Source organism: Cuculus canorus, chromosome 2 (genome assembly GCF_017976375.1).
Source record: "Cuculus canorus isolate bCucCan1 chromosome 2, bCucCan1.pri, whole genome shotgun sequence".
Lineage (NCBI taxonomy): Eukaryota > Metazoa > Chordata > Aves > Cuculiformes > Cuculidae > Cuculus > Cuculus canorus.
This window is the reverse complement of record NC_071402.1, coordinates 56,832,325-56,849,261: the sequence shown is the minus strand read 5'-3', so window position 1 is coordinate 56,849,261 and position 16,937 is coordinate 56,832,325. Positions and strand designations below refer to the sequence as shown.

The 16,937-nt window shown below is 44.2% G+C and overlaps 1 protein-coding gene across 6 annotated transcripts in view; it reads right to left on the bottom strand.

The window, feature by feature from the left end:
• Positions 1 to 16,937, bottom strand: part of LDLRAD4 (low density lipoprotein receptor class A domain containing 4) — a 296,296-nt gene that overhangs the window by 12,294 nt on the left and 267,065 nt on the right. For 3 of the 6 annotated variants that reach the window (XM_054059718.1, XM_054059716.1, XM_054059717.1), the window contains exon 4: positions 2,891 to 3,045. In XM_054059718.1, the coding sequence (XP_053915693.1) occupies positions 2,891 to 3,045 (155 nt within the window). Of the gene's footprint in view, positions 1 to 2,890; positions 3,046 to 6,331; positions 6,731 to 6,844; positions 6,966 to 16,937 lie in introns of those variants that run through there. The other 3 variants (XM_054059719.1, XM_009568001.2, XM_009568000.2) reach the window with 3 other exon arrangements.

Sequence of the window (16,937 nt, the reverse complement as noted above, 5' to 3'; positions counted from 1 at the left end):
TGCGACAGGCAATGAAGGCAATAGATAGCTTATCTATTCATTTCTATTATGCTTTCTAGAAGAATCAGAATAAAAGATCATCTGTTCAATAGTTGGTCTTTACAGGGCCAGAAACCTGTGCAGATCAGCCACAGCTCAGCTGTTGGAAGATGTGATTATCTAGAAATAGGACAGGCTTAAAGAAAATCAGACTTAACAAAAGGACCAAAAAAATGGCCCACCTCAATAGGAAAGGCATGATTCTGCATCTTGATACACCTCTGCTACCTCAATTACATGAAAGAAGGTTCACTCTGTAGTTCACTACAGAAACTAGCCAACAGGCAATTAATTTGCCTTACTGTTTTTGGCTGAACCACCTCTATTTCCACTCAGTACTTCTCCACTGACAGAAGGCCCAAGTCAGAATGAAATTTTCTTCTGACATTAGTAGTTCATAAATATTAAAATCTGTTTTCAGAATGTATGTAACAAAAAGTTACTTGGAAGATAATCTGCTTATTGAGAGCATTTGTACACAAAACCAGGCCTGCCTGGATTAAAAAAATTTCAAAAATGTATAATCAACTGCTCGCTCTACCTGTTTACCTTGTGCAACTCACTCTGTGGACACTGCGAACAGACTGGTCATCTTCAGTTTCACATCACAGAGGAAATGCTTTAGTTTCCCAAGGCTCATGCACCACATGCTGCTTTTAAGGTTCACGCTGCAAGTAGCACACAACCAGTTTCTATCAGAATTTCCTTCTTAACACCCGAGACAAAGGAAAACTGAAACATACTTGACAGTTGGCCTCAGAGACCTCTGAAGCCCTGTTCCCCAGAAGTATGATCTTCTTCTAAGAACAGCTTCAGCTTATCAAAAATCCAGATGAGTAACAGTGATGACAAAACTATACCAGGGCATTTTCAGAAGAATTTAGTAACTGGGTCTTGCCAACCAATCATCAATTCCCATGAAGTGCTCACTTGGCTACATGATTATCATTACTCATAAGGGTGTCAACAAACTGAAATCAAGTCTGTGTTCTAAAACTTATTTAAGAGCAGTTCTGGACACTAAAACAGCTCCCAAGTCCCCATTGCCAAATTGCTTGTTCATCACAAGAAGGTGATGTTTCTTCCCTTGTGTCCAAGAGAAAAGGCACCGCTTGCTGTGATAACAGTCAATACTAACAAACCATACAAAGGAAATAATGGGTTACTTCACACATTTGACAGTTTACTGCAGTTTTAAAAGATTTGTGAAGACGAAAACGTGTTTCCTTTCTCTCAAATGATTTCATCTTACCTACCTGTAGCAATTACAGCTAACATTTTTCAGACAGAAGTGTGCTGCTTGAATTACTCTGTCCATTTCAAAGTAATACTCAAATTAATACAATCAATTTTGCCAGCTCTGAAGTCCACAAGGTTAAGGTCTGACAAGTTGCAGTTTCGTCTGTAATCAAACTAAAGTTAAATATTCCTGCACTACTGAAGCGCTAGAAAACAAGGCAGGGAACCTTCTCTTGAGGAGAAAGCTCTCTTATTCCCTATGCAGCCCTCAAGGTAAGTGCTATACACCCCAGAAAAAGGGTGCAAGTGATGTGCTAAGCAAAAGCTTTAGGAACCCTGCATTCATCACGTTTTACAGCTGGCTTTCAGGAAGGAGATGCCAATTGCAAAGACTGACAGGAGCACAGCTCCACAGCAGCCCCTCAGGTCCAGCCCTGGCTGTGACACCCCTGTCTGGGCACTTTGCTTGTTGATCTAGCTGTGGAAAAAAAAGGAATTGGTGTTCAGCAAGATCAGCCCCCTGAGGTGTCTCACCACAGCAGTTCCCTAAGGAGCACAAAGAAGGTGGAAACATAGGACTGGGATGGAAAGAAGTCAAGACTTCTGTAGAACTTCTTAAGAAGTTAAGACTGCTGTAAACCATAATGGGATCACACCTTCCGGCTACAATCAGAGAAATATTTTGATAGTAAAAATGAAATGAAGCTGTGAACCCAACACTGTTGCCAGGAATTCAATGCATCAAAAGCTACCCTCACAAATGGCTTCTTGGCCACCACAGTCAAAGAGGCCAAAGGCACCACTCCAAGGACATCTAAAAGCACATCAGAAAATAGGATCAGTCTGCAACATCACAAGATACTGTATGGCTTGGGGGGTTGTCCCAGAAGGGACACCCTGTGGTGGTTAACCTTCACAAGGAAGCGAGGCATCCCACACAGCAAACTCCTGGCTCACAAGGAAAGTTCAGTCCCCATTTACTGTCAGGCTGACCAAAGACAGCCTTAACAAGTCTTGACTGAAGTTCAGTCTTAAGCCTTTGACTCCGTAATAACTCATCTTAACTACTTCAGGTCCTTGGAGGGATCATTTTCCTAATATTTCTTGCTGATTGAGTGAAAGAAGTGCTACACATTCCTGGGCCCTTACTAGACCAGTGTTTTGGACCCAGCAAATGGTTACTGCAGCTTCACAAAACAGTAACAGTGATAAAACTCCAGGATATTAGTAAATGCAGGGAAAGTCAGGACAACATGTATTTCAAACATTGGTACCCCAGGTGATCTCCATTCATTCCCCCTCCAATCCCCCTCCAATAACAGCAGCAGCAAACAGGGATGTCACACCTGAGCCTCAAAACACAAAATGAAAGTGGGCTACATAAAACATAGCAGGGTCTAAAAATAATAAAAGATGGTATACCTTAAATTTATGTCCCCATTTTTTTCTACTGACAAATACAACATCAGCAAAAGATCTAACTACAGGGAGTATTAAAAGTGATATTAAAAGTTTTTCCAACAGTTGCCTGTACCAGAGCTACTCAGGAGGCTTTGCTGCAGACCTGTACAGCACAAGGAGAAGTAATTTGGTGCAAGGAGCTCATACTCACTGTCTGCAAAGTTTCTTCCTGTCTTCTGCTTTGGCTCTGTCGGTTGATAAAGGAGCGTGTCGAGAGTTTGTAATGGTTCAACAAGCAGATGATCACTACCACCATAACAGTTAAAACCACAATTATAATGATGATTTGAACAAACTCCAGTTCAGCTAAAAGAAAGAAAAAGAGGAAAACATCAATCACAAAGAATTATATCCATTAAACCAACAATCTGAAAAACTCTCTGTATTTCATCCAGATCAATCTGGTGTAAGACGTTATCGCTGCCCATTTTGCAAAGTCCTCTGAGAAAAACTGTGTCCTAAAACGTATGAAAACTGTTTATTTTTTGGCAGTGCCCATCGACTGGTCTTTGTGGCTGTAGGCCAAGGCTAAGAAACTTCTTGGTGATCCTTCTCTGCAGTCTTCACAGGTAATAAATTTTTCAGCATAAACACCACAGACAAGCCTTTTTAATAATACAGCAATTTCATGGAGAGGCGAGAAAAAACACACACAGAAGCCACTATCTTAATAGCCACCTGCAACGCCAATAGAGTCCAGAGGGCTCCATGAGCTTCAAAGTAGAGGCCCTGGAGTGAGGAATCAGGTCACTATCTAGTAAAGCATTCTTAATTTCTATCAGTTAAATTGCACAAACACTACCTAAATGAAGTTCTACTTTATGGTAAATAAACTTTTTTCCTATTGAATCTACACACAATGTCTTTTTTGACTACTTCTCTTCAACTTTACCCCAACAACTCTCCAATTTTACTAGAGTAAAATTAACTTTTCTAGGACATTCCCATTCAGGTAGAAATCTAAAAAAAGAGACCTGGTATTCTAAAACAAGATTTGTTCCACTACCGATAAAAATGAAGCCAGGGCCTTGGCTGCTGCAAGAGATACCATTACAAGAACTCCATTCGAGCCCATCATTTTATCTGAAGTCCTGCCTATACCACAAATATTAAGTATATTTAGATATGAGTCACTCTTGCACCCTTTCAGCTACACTGGAACAGCAAAGATGAGCAACGTAAGGGGAGAAATTGCCCTTTGGAGTTACAGCATTTGCTGATATTTCTATGGAAACAGCATTGCTCACAGGGGATTCTCTCATCTTGAAAGACAACTCCAGTTAATGGGAGGAGGTCTTGTTGGTTGTTAGGCTGGTAGAAAAAGAGAAGTAGTGCAAGTGACTCAGTTTCAGCACCTTCCAAAACTGGCAGTATTTTTGGGTACCAAAACATGAACTTGGGGATTTGATATTATATTTCTGTTTTTAAAAGGCAATGAGGAAAGAAACATAAAAAAAATATAAAAACACAAAGCAAACATTGGCACAAATAAGCTCACCCCTCCCAACTCATTTGTAGTCACCCTCAGCCTTCTGTGTAACAGCAGAATGCTTTCGCATAAGCAACACGACTACAAAGCTGAGCTATAAAAATGCTGTTCACACATAAAATCCAAAGCTACCTGCAGTGGAACTAGAGGAAACGCAAGGCTATTTCATTATTCTAATATCTCTTGCGAACAAAACCTCAGACCACGGGAGCTGCAAGTGCTCTGATGTCCAGTGGAGGCCAGTGCTGAGGTCCAGCTGTTTGTCACAAGTTACCAGTGGGCACAGGCACACCACCAGCTAAGTGCTGAGGTTCTGCGATTGTCTTAGTAGTGCTGACTAAACTACATTTAAGGTTAAGGAAAGAGTAAAGGGCAACAACACATCTATCAGTTTCTCTTTGCTGTTATGTATCATCCACTCCTCATTAAGACCACCAACATTTTCAGAAAAATTTGATTAGTCAGCGGTTTGCTCCGATTTTTCTATCTGTCCCACGCAGCAAACTTTTTCTTCCTCTCTTGAATCACTGGAAGCCAACAATGTTAGCACCAAAAGATCAAAAAAGCAGGAAGCATAGAATTAAATAAAAAAACCAAACCCATCAAACCCATGCTTAAGTAAGAAGTCATTTTTCCTTGCTCAGAAGTACAAAATACAGACTTGACACAGTTGACAACTGCTGCAATTCATGCTTTGTGGCTACTACAGTACCAAAGGCTTTCTTTTCCCAAAACTCTTGGGTGTCTCTCCATGCAATAATTCAGACTGGAAATTGAGAGACTGGTGATAAAGGGCAACACGCAAAACAAGCACTGTTGATTTAGGCTTTCCTAGAACGCAAAGATCACTGGAATGACATGCTACTTCTCTATCTGCCAAGGGCAGAGTCTTCCAAATTTATCAAGGCCTCAGCATTTCAGTGGCAGAGAATGGTACCTCTCCTTTAGAAATACAGGACTGGAACTGTGCGGAAGGGGGAATAATTTGGAATCATTCCACCAAAACATGGCCATACAAAAAAAAAAATAATTAAAATGACAGCAGACCGGCGTAAGCACACCTGGAGATATTTAAAAGACAGGTAGACAAGGTACTCGAGGACATGGTTTAGTGGCAGGTAAGAGTGGTTCAACTCGATGATCTAAGAGGTCTTTTCCAACCTAGTGATTCTATGATAGCAAACAGTAACATGCAACAGAACACCCTGATATTCCACAGACTTTCCTCACTAGGAAGTGGAGGGAAAGGAAAGGGGAATGTGATTTTTAACCTCTTCTTCCTCCTTCAGCCTGGCCCTCCCCCTCCTGCTACTCACCAGATTATTAACAGAAAAAGCAGAGAAATCAGAGCAGCAGCAGTCTCTGTTTACCAGCACTGCTCAAGGCAATCTGAGCAGTCTCTGGCAGCTGCTGGCAGGCTCTGGGTGACTCCGGATCCCGCCCCAATGCCTGCCCCAAACCTTAGGGGCACGAAGGGCCCTTGCTGCTGCAACACTGCCTCCCAGACTGGCATCGCCTCCTGCCCTCTTCTCCTGGAAGTTAACTGAGAAAGAGACTACGGAGAGCTTCGGGAAGAGAATGATACCGTTTTGCCAAGCCGAGTCTCTTTGCCACATTCACGTACGCCTGTTCCTTTATGCTGAGGAAACTGTATTTATAATACTTTCTATAATATTTATAACATATATTTCCCCCCGGGAGAATATTTTTCATGGTAAACACACACGGAATCATGAAACAGACAATACCAAAAAGAGAAAGATAACTAAAAGTCAATGAAAATACCTTCACAAAAAAAGTACAATGAAAAGGAAATAACTCATAACCCTATCCACAACCACACAGGCAAAAGGATATGGCTCATCACCCTAAGCCCTCCTCCACAAGCAGCCTCTCCCGACTGGCAAAGCCCCGGCCAGGCTCCCAAAGCCTCTCCCGGGCTGGCAGAGGCTCCCAAAGCCTCCCCCGGGTCAGCAGATCCTTGCTCTACAGGCGAGCGCTCTCCGGGCTTGTCCGGGCTGCGGGTTGGGTTTCGCCCCCCGGGAGCGATGGGGCAGGAGGCAGCCCTCCCCGTGCGGGCGGAGCAAAGGGAAGAACGGGTACCTCTTTCCAACAACAGGTCTCTCAACCGCGCATCCTTCCCCGCTGTCCTGTTGAGCCGCTCATTGTTCATCGCTCGCCTCCGGCGGGCGGGGAGGGGGGGAGGCTCACGCCGCTCCGCCAGCCCCCGCATCACCGGCAGCCCCGGGATCCATCCCACGAGGGAACGCCGCCCGGGAAGGACAGATGTCCGTCTGTCCGTCCCTCGCACCGCCGGTAGCGGGCGGGGCAGGCAGGGCAGGCACCGACCTCCTCCACCCCCCCTTTCTTCCTCCTCCTCCTCCTCCTCTCCCCCGAGCCGCGCGTGTGCGTGCGCGCACACACGGACACGACAGGCGCCTCAGAGCTTTGTCTGAGTGAAAATGAATAAAAAAAAAAAACAAACCCAAAATAATAATAAAAGAAATTAATAACCGATTAAATAAAAAAAGGGGGGGGAATAAAAAGCCCCCCTTCCTCCCCCAACCCCGCTGGCCGCCCTGGTGGAGGCCGGAGGGAGGAAAGTGCGTAGCTTACCCACAGCCGCCGCCCCGCCGCTCTCTTTAAGCCCAGCCCGGCCCGGCGGGCGCTCGGGTCGCCCCGGCTCCTTCCGCCCCGCCCTGCCCGCGCCTGCGCCTGCGCCGCCGGCCACGCCCCACGGCGGCCACGCCCCCGCCGCAGCGACCACACTACTCTGACCACGCCCCATCCAGATCAAGTTACACATTGGTCACGCCCCGTAGCGACCACATTACACTTTGGCCAAGCCACCACATACCGCTATGACCACGCCCCCTCACGGTGGTCACGCCCACGACAAACCCCACGCTCTTCTGATCACGCCTCCACATTGGCCACGCCCTAATCACCTCCCAATTAACCACGCCCCCTTGAGCGGACCACGCCCACACAGAGACCACACGCCCATCTGGCCACGCCCCCACACAGGGGCAGGGCAGTGGGGGAGGGCGAGCGGGGAAGGCAAACGCCTTCCTGGGTTAATGAAGGATCCCAATGGCGTGTGTCCGTCCTCTCTGCACAGGCCCGAAAAGGCACCGGGGGAGGGAAATGTCAGCCCCCAGGCTGGTGTCTCCATGCCGCCCCATGGGGACGCGTGATGCAGGAAGCAGTTACTATGACAAAAAGTGGAATATTTTTGATTTAAGCTAAAAGAGAGATAAGTTTCATCTAAGGAGGTGTGTTTTTTTGTTGAAGTTAGACAGCATGTCCCTCTGATGGCGTGGTTTCTTGCTATGATAGCATGTTTTCTTCTAGACAGTGTTTTCCCACTGTTCATTCTTTGGAGATGATAATGCCTTGTGATCAGCCTGATCTGCGCTGAGCAGATGCGTCTGCTGTGATCCCCTCTGTTTGGAGTTTTCCTCCTATCACAAATCCAAGGTCAAGCAGAAAGCTGGAGCCAGCTCAAAATTAGCAAGTTTTGGCTGTTGCAAAGTTTTATAACATTAAAATTAGACCTTGGAAAGGAATGGAATATGCATAAGATTTCTGGGAAAACTTATACATATGCATGTTAGTGGGAAATGCATCTTGTCCCCAGCTCTTGTCTCGTTGCACATGATTGATGAAGATCGTTCCCACACGTTGCCCAGGCCTGATGAAGGATGTTTGCTTTCTAAAACTCCAAAATGACTCTTGGAGAGTTTTATTTGCTGGCATTTTCGATATGTAAGCAGCAAAAGCGGCTGCAGAGACCCTGGCAAGCCATGAGGCTGCAACGTGGTTATCCAGCATTTTAAGGGAGAGTCAGAGAGGGAAGTAAAATATTAGGGAGACTAAGTTTTGCAATAGTGCAAAACAACAGCCACCAGAAGAAGTAAAGCCTGTAACCTCCAGCAATCCACACAAGCACAAGTTAAAAAAGAAGAATGGAGGGGAAGGGAAAACAGGGGAGATGTTGAGCCTTGGCTTCCAGACATGTGTGTTTCTTTGGCAAAACTCCCGGTTCCAGCAGCATCTGCCTTCCCCTTAACCCCTCGCCCTGCCCCAGCCACTGAGCCAGCCTTGGCCACTTTCCAGGCAGATCCCCATCCCCATCCCCATCCCAGTCCCAACTTGTACTCAGTCACACAGCACCATAGCAGAAGCTGGTAGCTACGACTTGGAGGCTGCCCCACCACTGCTGCTCACAGGAGCTGCACAGCAGTCCCTGCCATGCTGGGACAAACCCTGTTAGCACCACATCCCTCACCAATGCCATGTTCCTCAACTCCCAGGATGTTCCTCCTATACCTGCTTCACCAGCATGGCCAAGCCCTCCTCCCATTCCGAGTTACTTCTCTGGATTATGGTAGCATCCCCAAAGGACCAGGTAAGACTGGTGTGTGTCTGTGTGTGCAGGAAAAGAAAGTTCACCTTCTGGTCTGCACACTGCAGCTCTTGGGAGCTGCAGAAGGCAGAGGAGCTCAGTGTCCCGAGTCCAGCAGGCTGGCTGGCTCTGCACAGCCCCACACCAGCACCACTCCCGCTCACAGCATGGCCACAACAGTCCAAGCCCCCAGAACACGCTCTGCAACTGACCATGGAGATGGACCCACAGCTCCCCACATCCTTCAGATCTGTTTCAATAAAATAAGGATCCCTTGACTTGAAGTCAAAGAGCAAAAGGGGAAGAGGCTTCGAGGAGCGGGGCTGCTTGTGGTCACCCATCAAGCTAGCACTAGGAAGAGTCAAGGCTCTGGTTTATTAGGAGGCACATCCTCATACACACAGCAGGGCTCTCTTCCCACTGTCTCAATTTATTAAGCCATTGTTGAAGTCAGCTTGCTACAGCAAGGTCTAAGGCCGCAATCCAAACAGTACAGTCAAGCTGGGGGACAATGGACTGTAAATAAATATCCTTTGAGAGTTCCTAGAAGAGCAGAATGAGTTTAAATTATATGTCGATGGAATGTTTTTGTGCAAGTGGAGTATTAACTGATGACAGCACTGCTACCAGCAGAGCGAAATAATTCAGTACAGATAGGAGACATGGAGAACCTTCAAAACTACAATCTTATCGCCCCTGGACTTCTTTGAAACCAAATAATTCAACATACTGGCCTATTAAACATGGCCGTTGTATGGGCATGACCCACTTTGTGTGTACAGTTGCTGCTGAGGCTGATTGTCTTCCTGTTGCAAATTCCCACTGCCAACAACTGAAGTGCAAATGTTTCTGAGCGAAAAATTGACCCACATACATCATTCCCAAACCTCATGTTTAAAATGAGAAGCTGGTTTCAGATAAGTGTCATTTAAAGACTACAAGCAGAAAACAAAATGAATGTATTAGTATTAATGCTGCTCCTTTGCTTTGGTCTCCTACAACTGATGCCTGGATATTTATGGAGTATTTTTAACTCCTGAAGGGCATTAACCTATAGCATAAACCTGTATATATAACCTATAGCACATAGAGAGACTGATACATCACACACTTGGTTACAGACACAAAATAGTTACAGACTGCTATATCCATGAGCAATGCACCTGATAAGCATCCTCAAGAACATCCTCAGAACAATTATTTGTCCCATTACCTATTTATTAAGAATTTATCATCAAGTTTTTAATGTGAATCAAGCCCTTTAGGGACTGAACAACTATGGCAAGTACCAGATAGCCCATGAAAGCTGCTCTGTCAACAAGGGCGGGGGACAAACTTCTTTCTAAAATTCCACTCCCAGTAACAGATTTCACCATGACCTCTGAGCAGGACAGCTCCTCTAGCAAGAGGGTTGAAGCTCCCTAAGAAGGCTTTGGCACACCGTGTCATAGCGCTCTTCCACAAGCAGTTACAAATCTAGTATATTAATGATAAAGCTGAGGGCTACTTAAACTTCGTTAAGATTTAGGTGTAATTTTATAAAGGATATGTTTACTGATCTGTGTCCTCAGGTCTTAACTGGGAAAACAAAATACTCATTCTGGAACCCACAAGAACAAAACCTGACTTTTTGTTTTACTAATAGCAAAGATGTTAATCTCTTAAGTGTAAGACAGCACAGTCATGCTTTGGTGACCAAAACTGGACAGATGCTGCTTTCTCAGTATGAGTTTCGCATTCCCAATCTTTTATTTTTTTTTTCCCCCTCTGCTTCTCTCAAGACATGACTGACTGTGGGCAGGCTTCTGGCCAGCCTTTACTCTGAAGGGTAAGAGAAAAACCACAGTCTTGGAACTGGAAAATAAGTGGGTGTTTCCTACTGCCTGCAGTCAGCCCCTTGGAGTCACTCATCTGGGAAACCTGGATGGTGGAGTGGTGTGTGGAGGTGCTTTCCCCTCCCTGCACTATGATACAGCCCAGAACCACACACATAACTTCAGTCCAGAAAACCATTTGAGGTGGGTACAAATCTACAACTATTAACACTTCATGCAGGGCCACACGTCCTTACGTGCGTCTTCCAGGTGGCACCAGGACAATGCTTCATGGTCAAAGCTATGTTGGAGAGACACATGCCTGTCGTGAGGGAACTGTGGCCGGGGGGCTTGCAGAGCAGCCCCAAGGGTCTTCAGGACTACCTGCATAATTGCCACCTGCTGCAAACTCAGTCCTGTGTCAAGTTAGTGGCCATGGGAACACGACCTTGGCTCTTTCCTGCCACCCATCTTGTCCTGGCCCTGGCACACAATGACAGTGACAAGGCTGAGGCACAGATGAGCCAGACCAGATACTTGCTCACAGGAGAAAAAGTATAATTGGTTGTTGTGTGAACACTGATGCCAACATAAAAAAAAGGAGGAGGAAGTGGTGAGAGACCGAGTAGGAGAGTGGGACCATCCCCTTTTGGGTAAGGGTCTGCACCTGGATGGGCTTCAAGCAACTGCAGATGCACTGACCAAATGTCCCACCCCCCCATCTCTCTAGCTCCCACCTCCTGGGGAAAATTCTCACCTTTTTGGTTAAATCAGGAGTTTATAGGTTAAGTTGTCAGAAAAATATACTGAGGAATGGCACCACTCCAGGGAAAGGAAAAGTGCTTTCCTCATTGGCCATGACTTCAAGTAACTTATTTGCCAGCAGGTGCGCACCTAGGTGTATTATGTTGTTGTGTTAATGGGATTAGGTGCAAGGAACAAGCAGAAGGCAGAAGTGTGGAGAGATTGGCCACATAACCCAAAAGAAGCAAGTTTGGTGGAGGGATTTAACACAGAAGAGGACAATGTTTAAGGCCTCTAAATTAACTCCCTGTTAAAGCTGTTCCTTCCTCTGCATTAATAGGAAGGATTGTGAAATTGGTTGCTCTCTGTTTTTTTGGTTTGTTTGTTTGTTCTTTGGTTTTTTTTTTTGGTTTTTTTTTTTTAAATCATCCTTTGCCATCTTCGGTTAAAAGCTCCTTCCAAATCTTGTTTGAAGCAGTCCTTCATGTGCACAATTAGTTGCACAGCCTGCATGGTCCATGTGCTGGCCACGCGTGCAGTAGTTTGTTTTCTGTGGTGGAAGGAGGGATCAATCTAGGACACTGAATTATTATATGCTGTTTAATAAGTAATCACTGTTTCAGACCTGACTAGGCCTAGATCTGTTTACACTGGCAAGTGAGAAAATCTGCTCATGAATTATCCCCTCTGCCGTTCTATTAGTCCTCACACGCCAGCTCAACACAGGCAATTTACAGTCGTCTCCTCCAGCAGGGTTAAATGGTACAATGAGAATAATTTGCTGGCCCTGTTTACCCTGGAGATTACACTGCTAGTAACTTGGATGCTCCCCTGCCACTGCTGAAAAACAGGTACAGAATTTCCTACTGCTGCTGTGTAAGGAGTGAGAAACTCTGGGCAGGGAAAGGCAGCTGTAACCCTGAGGGTGACAACCAGCCCAGGCTACTCAGACCATGAAAATATCCCTAAAGGGACAAAGCAATTGGGTGGCCGAGAACCAAAATTTCATGCAGGTACCTGTTATGCTGAACACTGATATACGGTGGCTTCCACTTATTTTAATCACTGACTACTTCAGTCCTCCACTTAGTTCTATTAAATACTCATGAACAAAACCAGCTGCACTGAAAATATTGCAACCCCTTCCATACTTCCCTTTGATCATATTCCATAGCTTTTGCCTTATTTTGAGCTCAAATCTAATCAGTGGTTATAAAAACGAGCCATTTTAAGTAAGAGAAAAGGCAAGAAAGGATAAAAATGTATTTTTTTTTTAAAATTCTGTTGTTATTCAGAGTTCTCCCAGCAGTAATTGCAATTAGTAGCTGGTCCTGGACTCTGTGGAGTCTCAGTGGTTGCAGCACAACTACCCTGCCTAAGCTCCCCATGGTTTCCAGGCAGTTCCCACTGAGTACAGGGAAGAATCGTCCTTCATCATTAATTATTTTTTTTTCAGCCCATTCAAACAGGAGCTAGAAGAGATGCACCAAGGACCATATTAAAAAGCTGAAGGATCCCATCATGCATTATCCTGCCATAGGAACAGATGAAAGTTAAATAAGAGACAGAATTAGCCTGGGTGCTAGAATCTATGCATATTCAAGAATCCACCTCCAACACAAAACCGAAAGCCCTGTTGATGAGATACAGGTTTCTAAATAAGCTATTAGTGGTATTTTACACAGAAAAAGGAGAGTTTATTCTTCCACTGAAGAACATTCTTCAGAGTTACAGAGTCTCCTGCCAGGTGGATTCTTCACTCCATAAATCTCAATAACCAACAAACTCTCTGGCAGCCAGGAAAAGAAAACAATGGACATTTGGCTGCAGATTAACAGACTATCCAGATATTTTAGTACTATCTGACGTGTGCATGGAAAGGCTTCAGAAAGCTGGACAGTGCAAAAACCTTTCAAGATCACAAGAAAACCCAGTAACCCTGGTCTAAAAAAAGAAACATAAGGGCAAGACTCAGAAGTGAGATTAGAAGGGAAAGCAGAATCAGGATTACAATAAAGTACTAAAAATACAAGTAGAATGTGAAGAGCTGTATTTTATTTCTGACATCAATATAATCAGCTAGTTTAGAGATATGAAAATCTGCTTCACTGAGGGTGCTGTCTAGTAAAGGGTGAGCAGAGGAACCTGGAAAAAGTATCCAAAGAGATATGGGGGAGAAAGGGAATCCACATAATCCTAAATTTGAGGTCAGCGATGACAGAAAAATAATGCTTTTTAAATAACTACAATGCCAATATAACCTAGTTATTAACATTTAAAAGTGGTTAAGGGAAAGATATTGATACTGGAAAAACAGATCTAGACGCAAAACAAAGGAACTTTCTTAGTTTTCTTTTATCCTACAGTTTTCTTATCATTTGTCTTGCAGCATTTACATACATACTGTCTGGATGTGTAATCATAAAGGAAATTAACCCTGGATAACCCCATGCTGCAGCATGTTTACAGAAATTGCTCTAGAGAAAACAACTCTAGGAATAAAATGGGGGATGTTCAAACCATCGGAAATCAAGTGAGTCAGACATTATAGGTCTGAAGAATGGGAAAATCTCTTTATGAGAACATGCCATTAAACATTACAATCAAGCATAAAATTGCTCTGCCACAGTATTTTGTTTTATTTGCATTGTTAAATTTCTTCTCCTAACAATAATGGATAGTTTATAGCACTAATGATTTATACAAAAGGAGCTGCGTAAATGCATCCCAAATGGGCGGCGGCTTCTTTCTTAAGAATTGTAGACTCAGTTTCCTTCAGCTTGATCGCCGATCAGTGACTCACACAGATTTCACATCTGCCTCAGGATACAATGGTGGAGCTTCTAATGAGGTTTTGTGATGGACTAAGTTCCTATGGTGTAAGAGAGGTGTAAAAACTCACGCTAGTTTAAAACGACACATTGCATTTCCACAGACTGACACGATGCAAAAACTATAGATGCTTTGCCACTAACAACTGTTACCTCTGAATCCTCTATGGCTATTTTACTAAGTTCATTACATCGGACCTGTGCAGCCCTGCTGAAAATAAAATACATTGTATACAGTTTGTGTATGGCCATGCACACAAACACAAATCTTCTCTAATATATCAATGGGATGAATCTGGAAAAAGCGGGCCACAGTTCAAGAGTATTTAAATTGGACTGCAAAACACATTCACCTCATTTGCAGTGCACCCCCAAAAGAGATAGTGACTGAGATTTTTGACACGTAAGATGATTTGGATTTGCTACAGTTTATAGCCCACTTTATGATCTAACAGAGTATTTTATTCCCAGTCCCCAGCATTCCAAAACTGTTAAGTCAGGCTCCCTCAAATCAAAAATCAGAAGAGTGACATAAAACAGCACTTTGGGAAACACTTTGATCACATCTTTCCTGTATTTCTTTGACCTTTACGTCAAAGTGAAAGTATTCTTCAACTCTCTTGATTCCAGCAGCTGAAGCATTAAGAAAACCCACTTAATTTACAGTAAAATCTTGAGAACGGACAACACTAGAAAGAAGAATCAAGGCTTCTTAGGCCAGTAAGAATGAGAATGACTGCAAATATAATGCACTCAGCTCATGGGGAAGCACCAGAACTTTCTAATGCGCTTCTTTTCTGACTAATGGCCTAAGTGAGTGTGTAGACAATAATCCTCATGTAGGAGATGTGAGGAGGAGATAGGAGAGAAAGTCCACAGAGAATGTTGACCTTTGGATGCTTCCTGCAGTTCTTCTGTAACCACTTACCAGGAGCCAGTTTTAATGCATCATCACAGGCATTCCTTGGCAAGCGGCAGCGTTTCTGATGGCTTCCTTCAGACTGGCAAAGGAGTAAGACTTCCTAAATATACATCCTCCAGAAAAGAGGGAATTAGGCGAGCGAGCTCTGCGCTCAATGGGAATGAGATACCTCACTGATGCTTGTGAAAAGCAGGCCTCTGAGTAAACCACCAGTGAAATGACAACCACGTTGCAGAAGCTACCAGGCTATTTTTACCGAAGCAGCAGAATATGTTATCTTTTCATTTTGTATAAAGGCAATAAAAATTCATAAGATTCATGCTCTGCATTTAAAGAGAAAAGCCTGGTAATACAGCATTCAGACCACATGGTTTTTAACATTACCATGAATGGTCTACATTCTTCAGTCTTTTGACACGTTCACAGGGATGGTGTTTACACTGACTTGTTCATAGTACATCATATCACATTTTAATGATTCAGTTCGGCTCTGACAAAAGGAAACATCTGCCATAATTTTTTCTTTCGTGAACTTTATCACAATTAAAAATCTGACGTTTCACCAGCCTGTGTGCCAACCGAGAGGCACGCCAAGTTCGGCACTTCCTGATACATACAAATGCGTGCAGCATGAACAGCTAGTACCAACAGCACCGAGCCATCACTGACTTGTCAGTTCCCACCACAAAAAAAGAAAAAAGATCACAGTTTGTGGGCAATAATTTTGTAATCTTGATCTGGTTTCCATATGACAGAGTGCAAGGGAGAGAAAGCAAAAAAAAAAAAAAAAAAGAACGCTTCACAGCTCTGTGTAATGACAACATATGATTTCTATGTCTTGCCCTATTGCAGCCAGAAAAATATTAAAGCAGCATGTCAAAACTGGTGTAGCTTCTAAGAAACGATTTCCAAACATCACTTGATGGACAGCACTGTAACAACTCGATACAAAGCTTAAATCCACATCTACTTTAAATAAAATGAGGCCAGTCCCGCCCAATGCAGTGACAATATTCTTGTTTTCATATCATCTATAAACTCAAGCCGCTTCTGAGACACTGCACATATGATAGGAAGGCAGCTTGACCACTTACCACGAAGACCACCAACCTCTTGTACCCTGCATAAGGTTGGGGGAACTCCTGTATCTCTAGGCAGTTCCAATGACACCATCATTTCAGGGTGGAAGCCAAAAGCCAGGAACAAAACCAGCAGCCTAAAGATACAAGTAATGCAGTGCTGCTTCATACGTGGAGCAGCAAGGTCCCACTACTCGGTGGGCTGTGATGGTACTGAGCTCAGCCAGTCAGGAGGGATAGATGTTTCTGAACAGGCTCCAGGACAGAACTGGGGGCTCAGTGAGGGCCAAGGGAAGCTTTCTAACACTGCTCCTCCATTCTTTTGGTTTTTTTTTTTCCTGTACTCCTGGCATTATACTGGATTGGGCACAATTTCATTTGAAGTGTCTCATAGGAACACTTTAGGGACTGTGAAAGAAAAGGAGAAATGACCCTGCATGTGGAACATACAAGACTGCCCCAAATGTATGGCATAGGAAATGTTTAAGGAGATGCATGGTCTACTAGCTATGAGACCAGACTGAGATTCAGCTTCTCTCCCCAGCTCTACCATAGAACCATAGGTGATCTAAGGGAATTCCATTCAGCTCCCCCTGCCCATCCACACTGTCCACTCTCTCAGTACCACAGCAGCACCTATGCAGTGCTTCCACAGTGCATGCCCTCACTCACTTCAGTCTTCACACGCTGCCTGGCACCATTAACATAGGAATTTGGGGCTGCTAAGCCACTTCTGAAGATGACATGTGAGCACCTAAATCACAAAGGTGCATTTTCAAAATCTGCCCCATGGTGAACAGACAGATGCCTTTCCCTATGAGCAAAAGGCTGTCCCAAACAGCTGCAAGTGCATTTTTCCTGCATGCAACAGCAAAAAACAAAATTTGCTTGAAATCTCACCAGACACACTG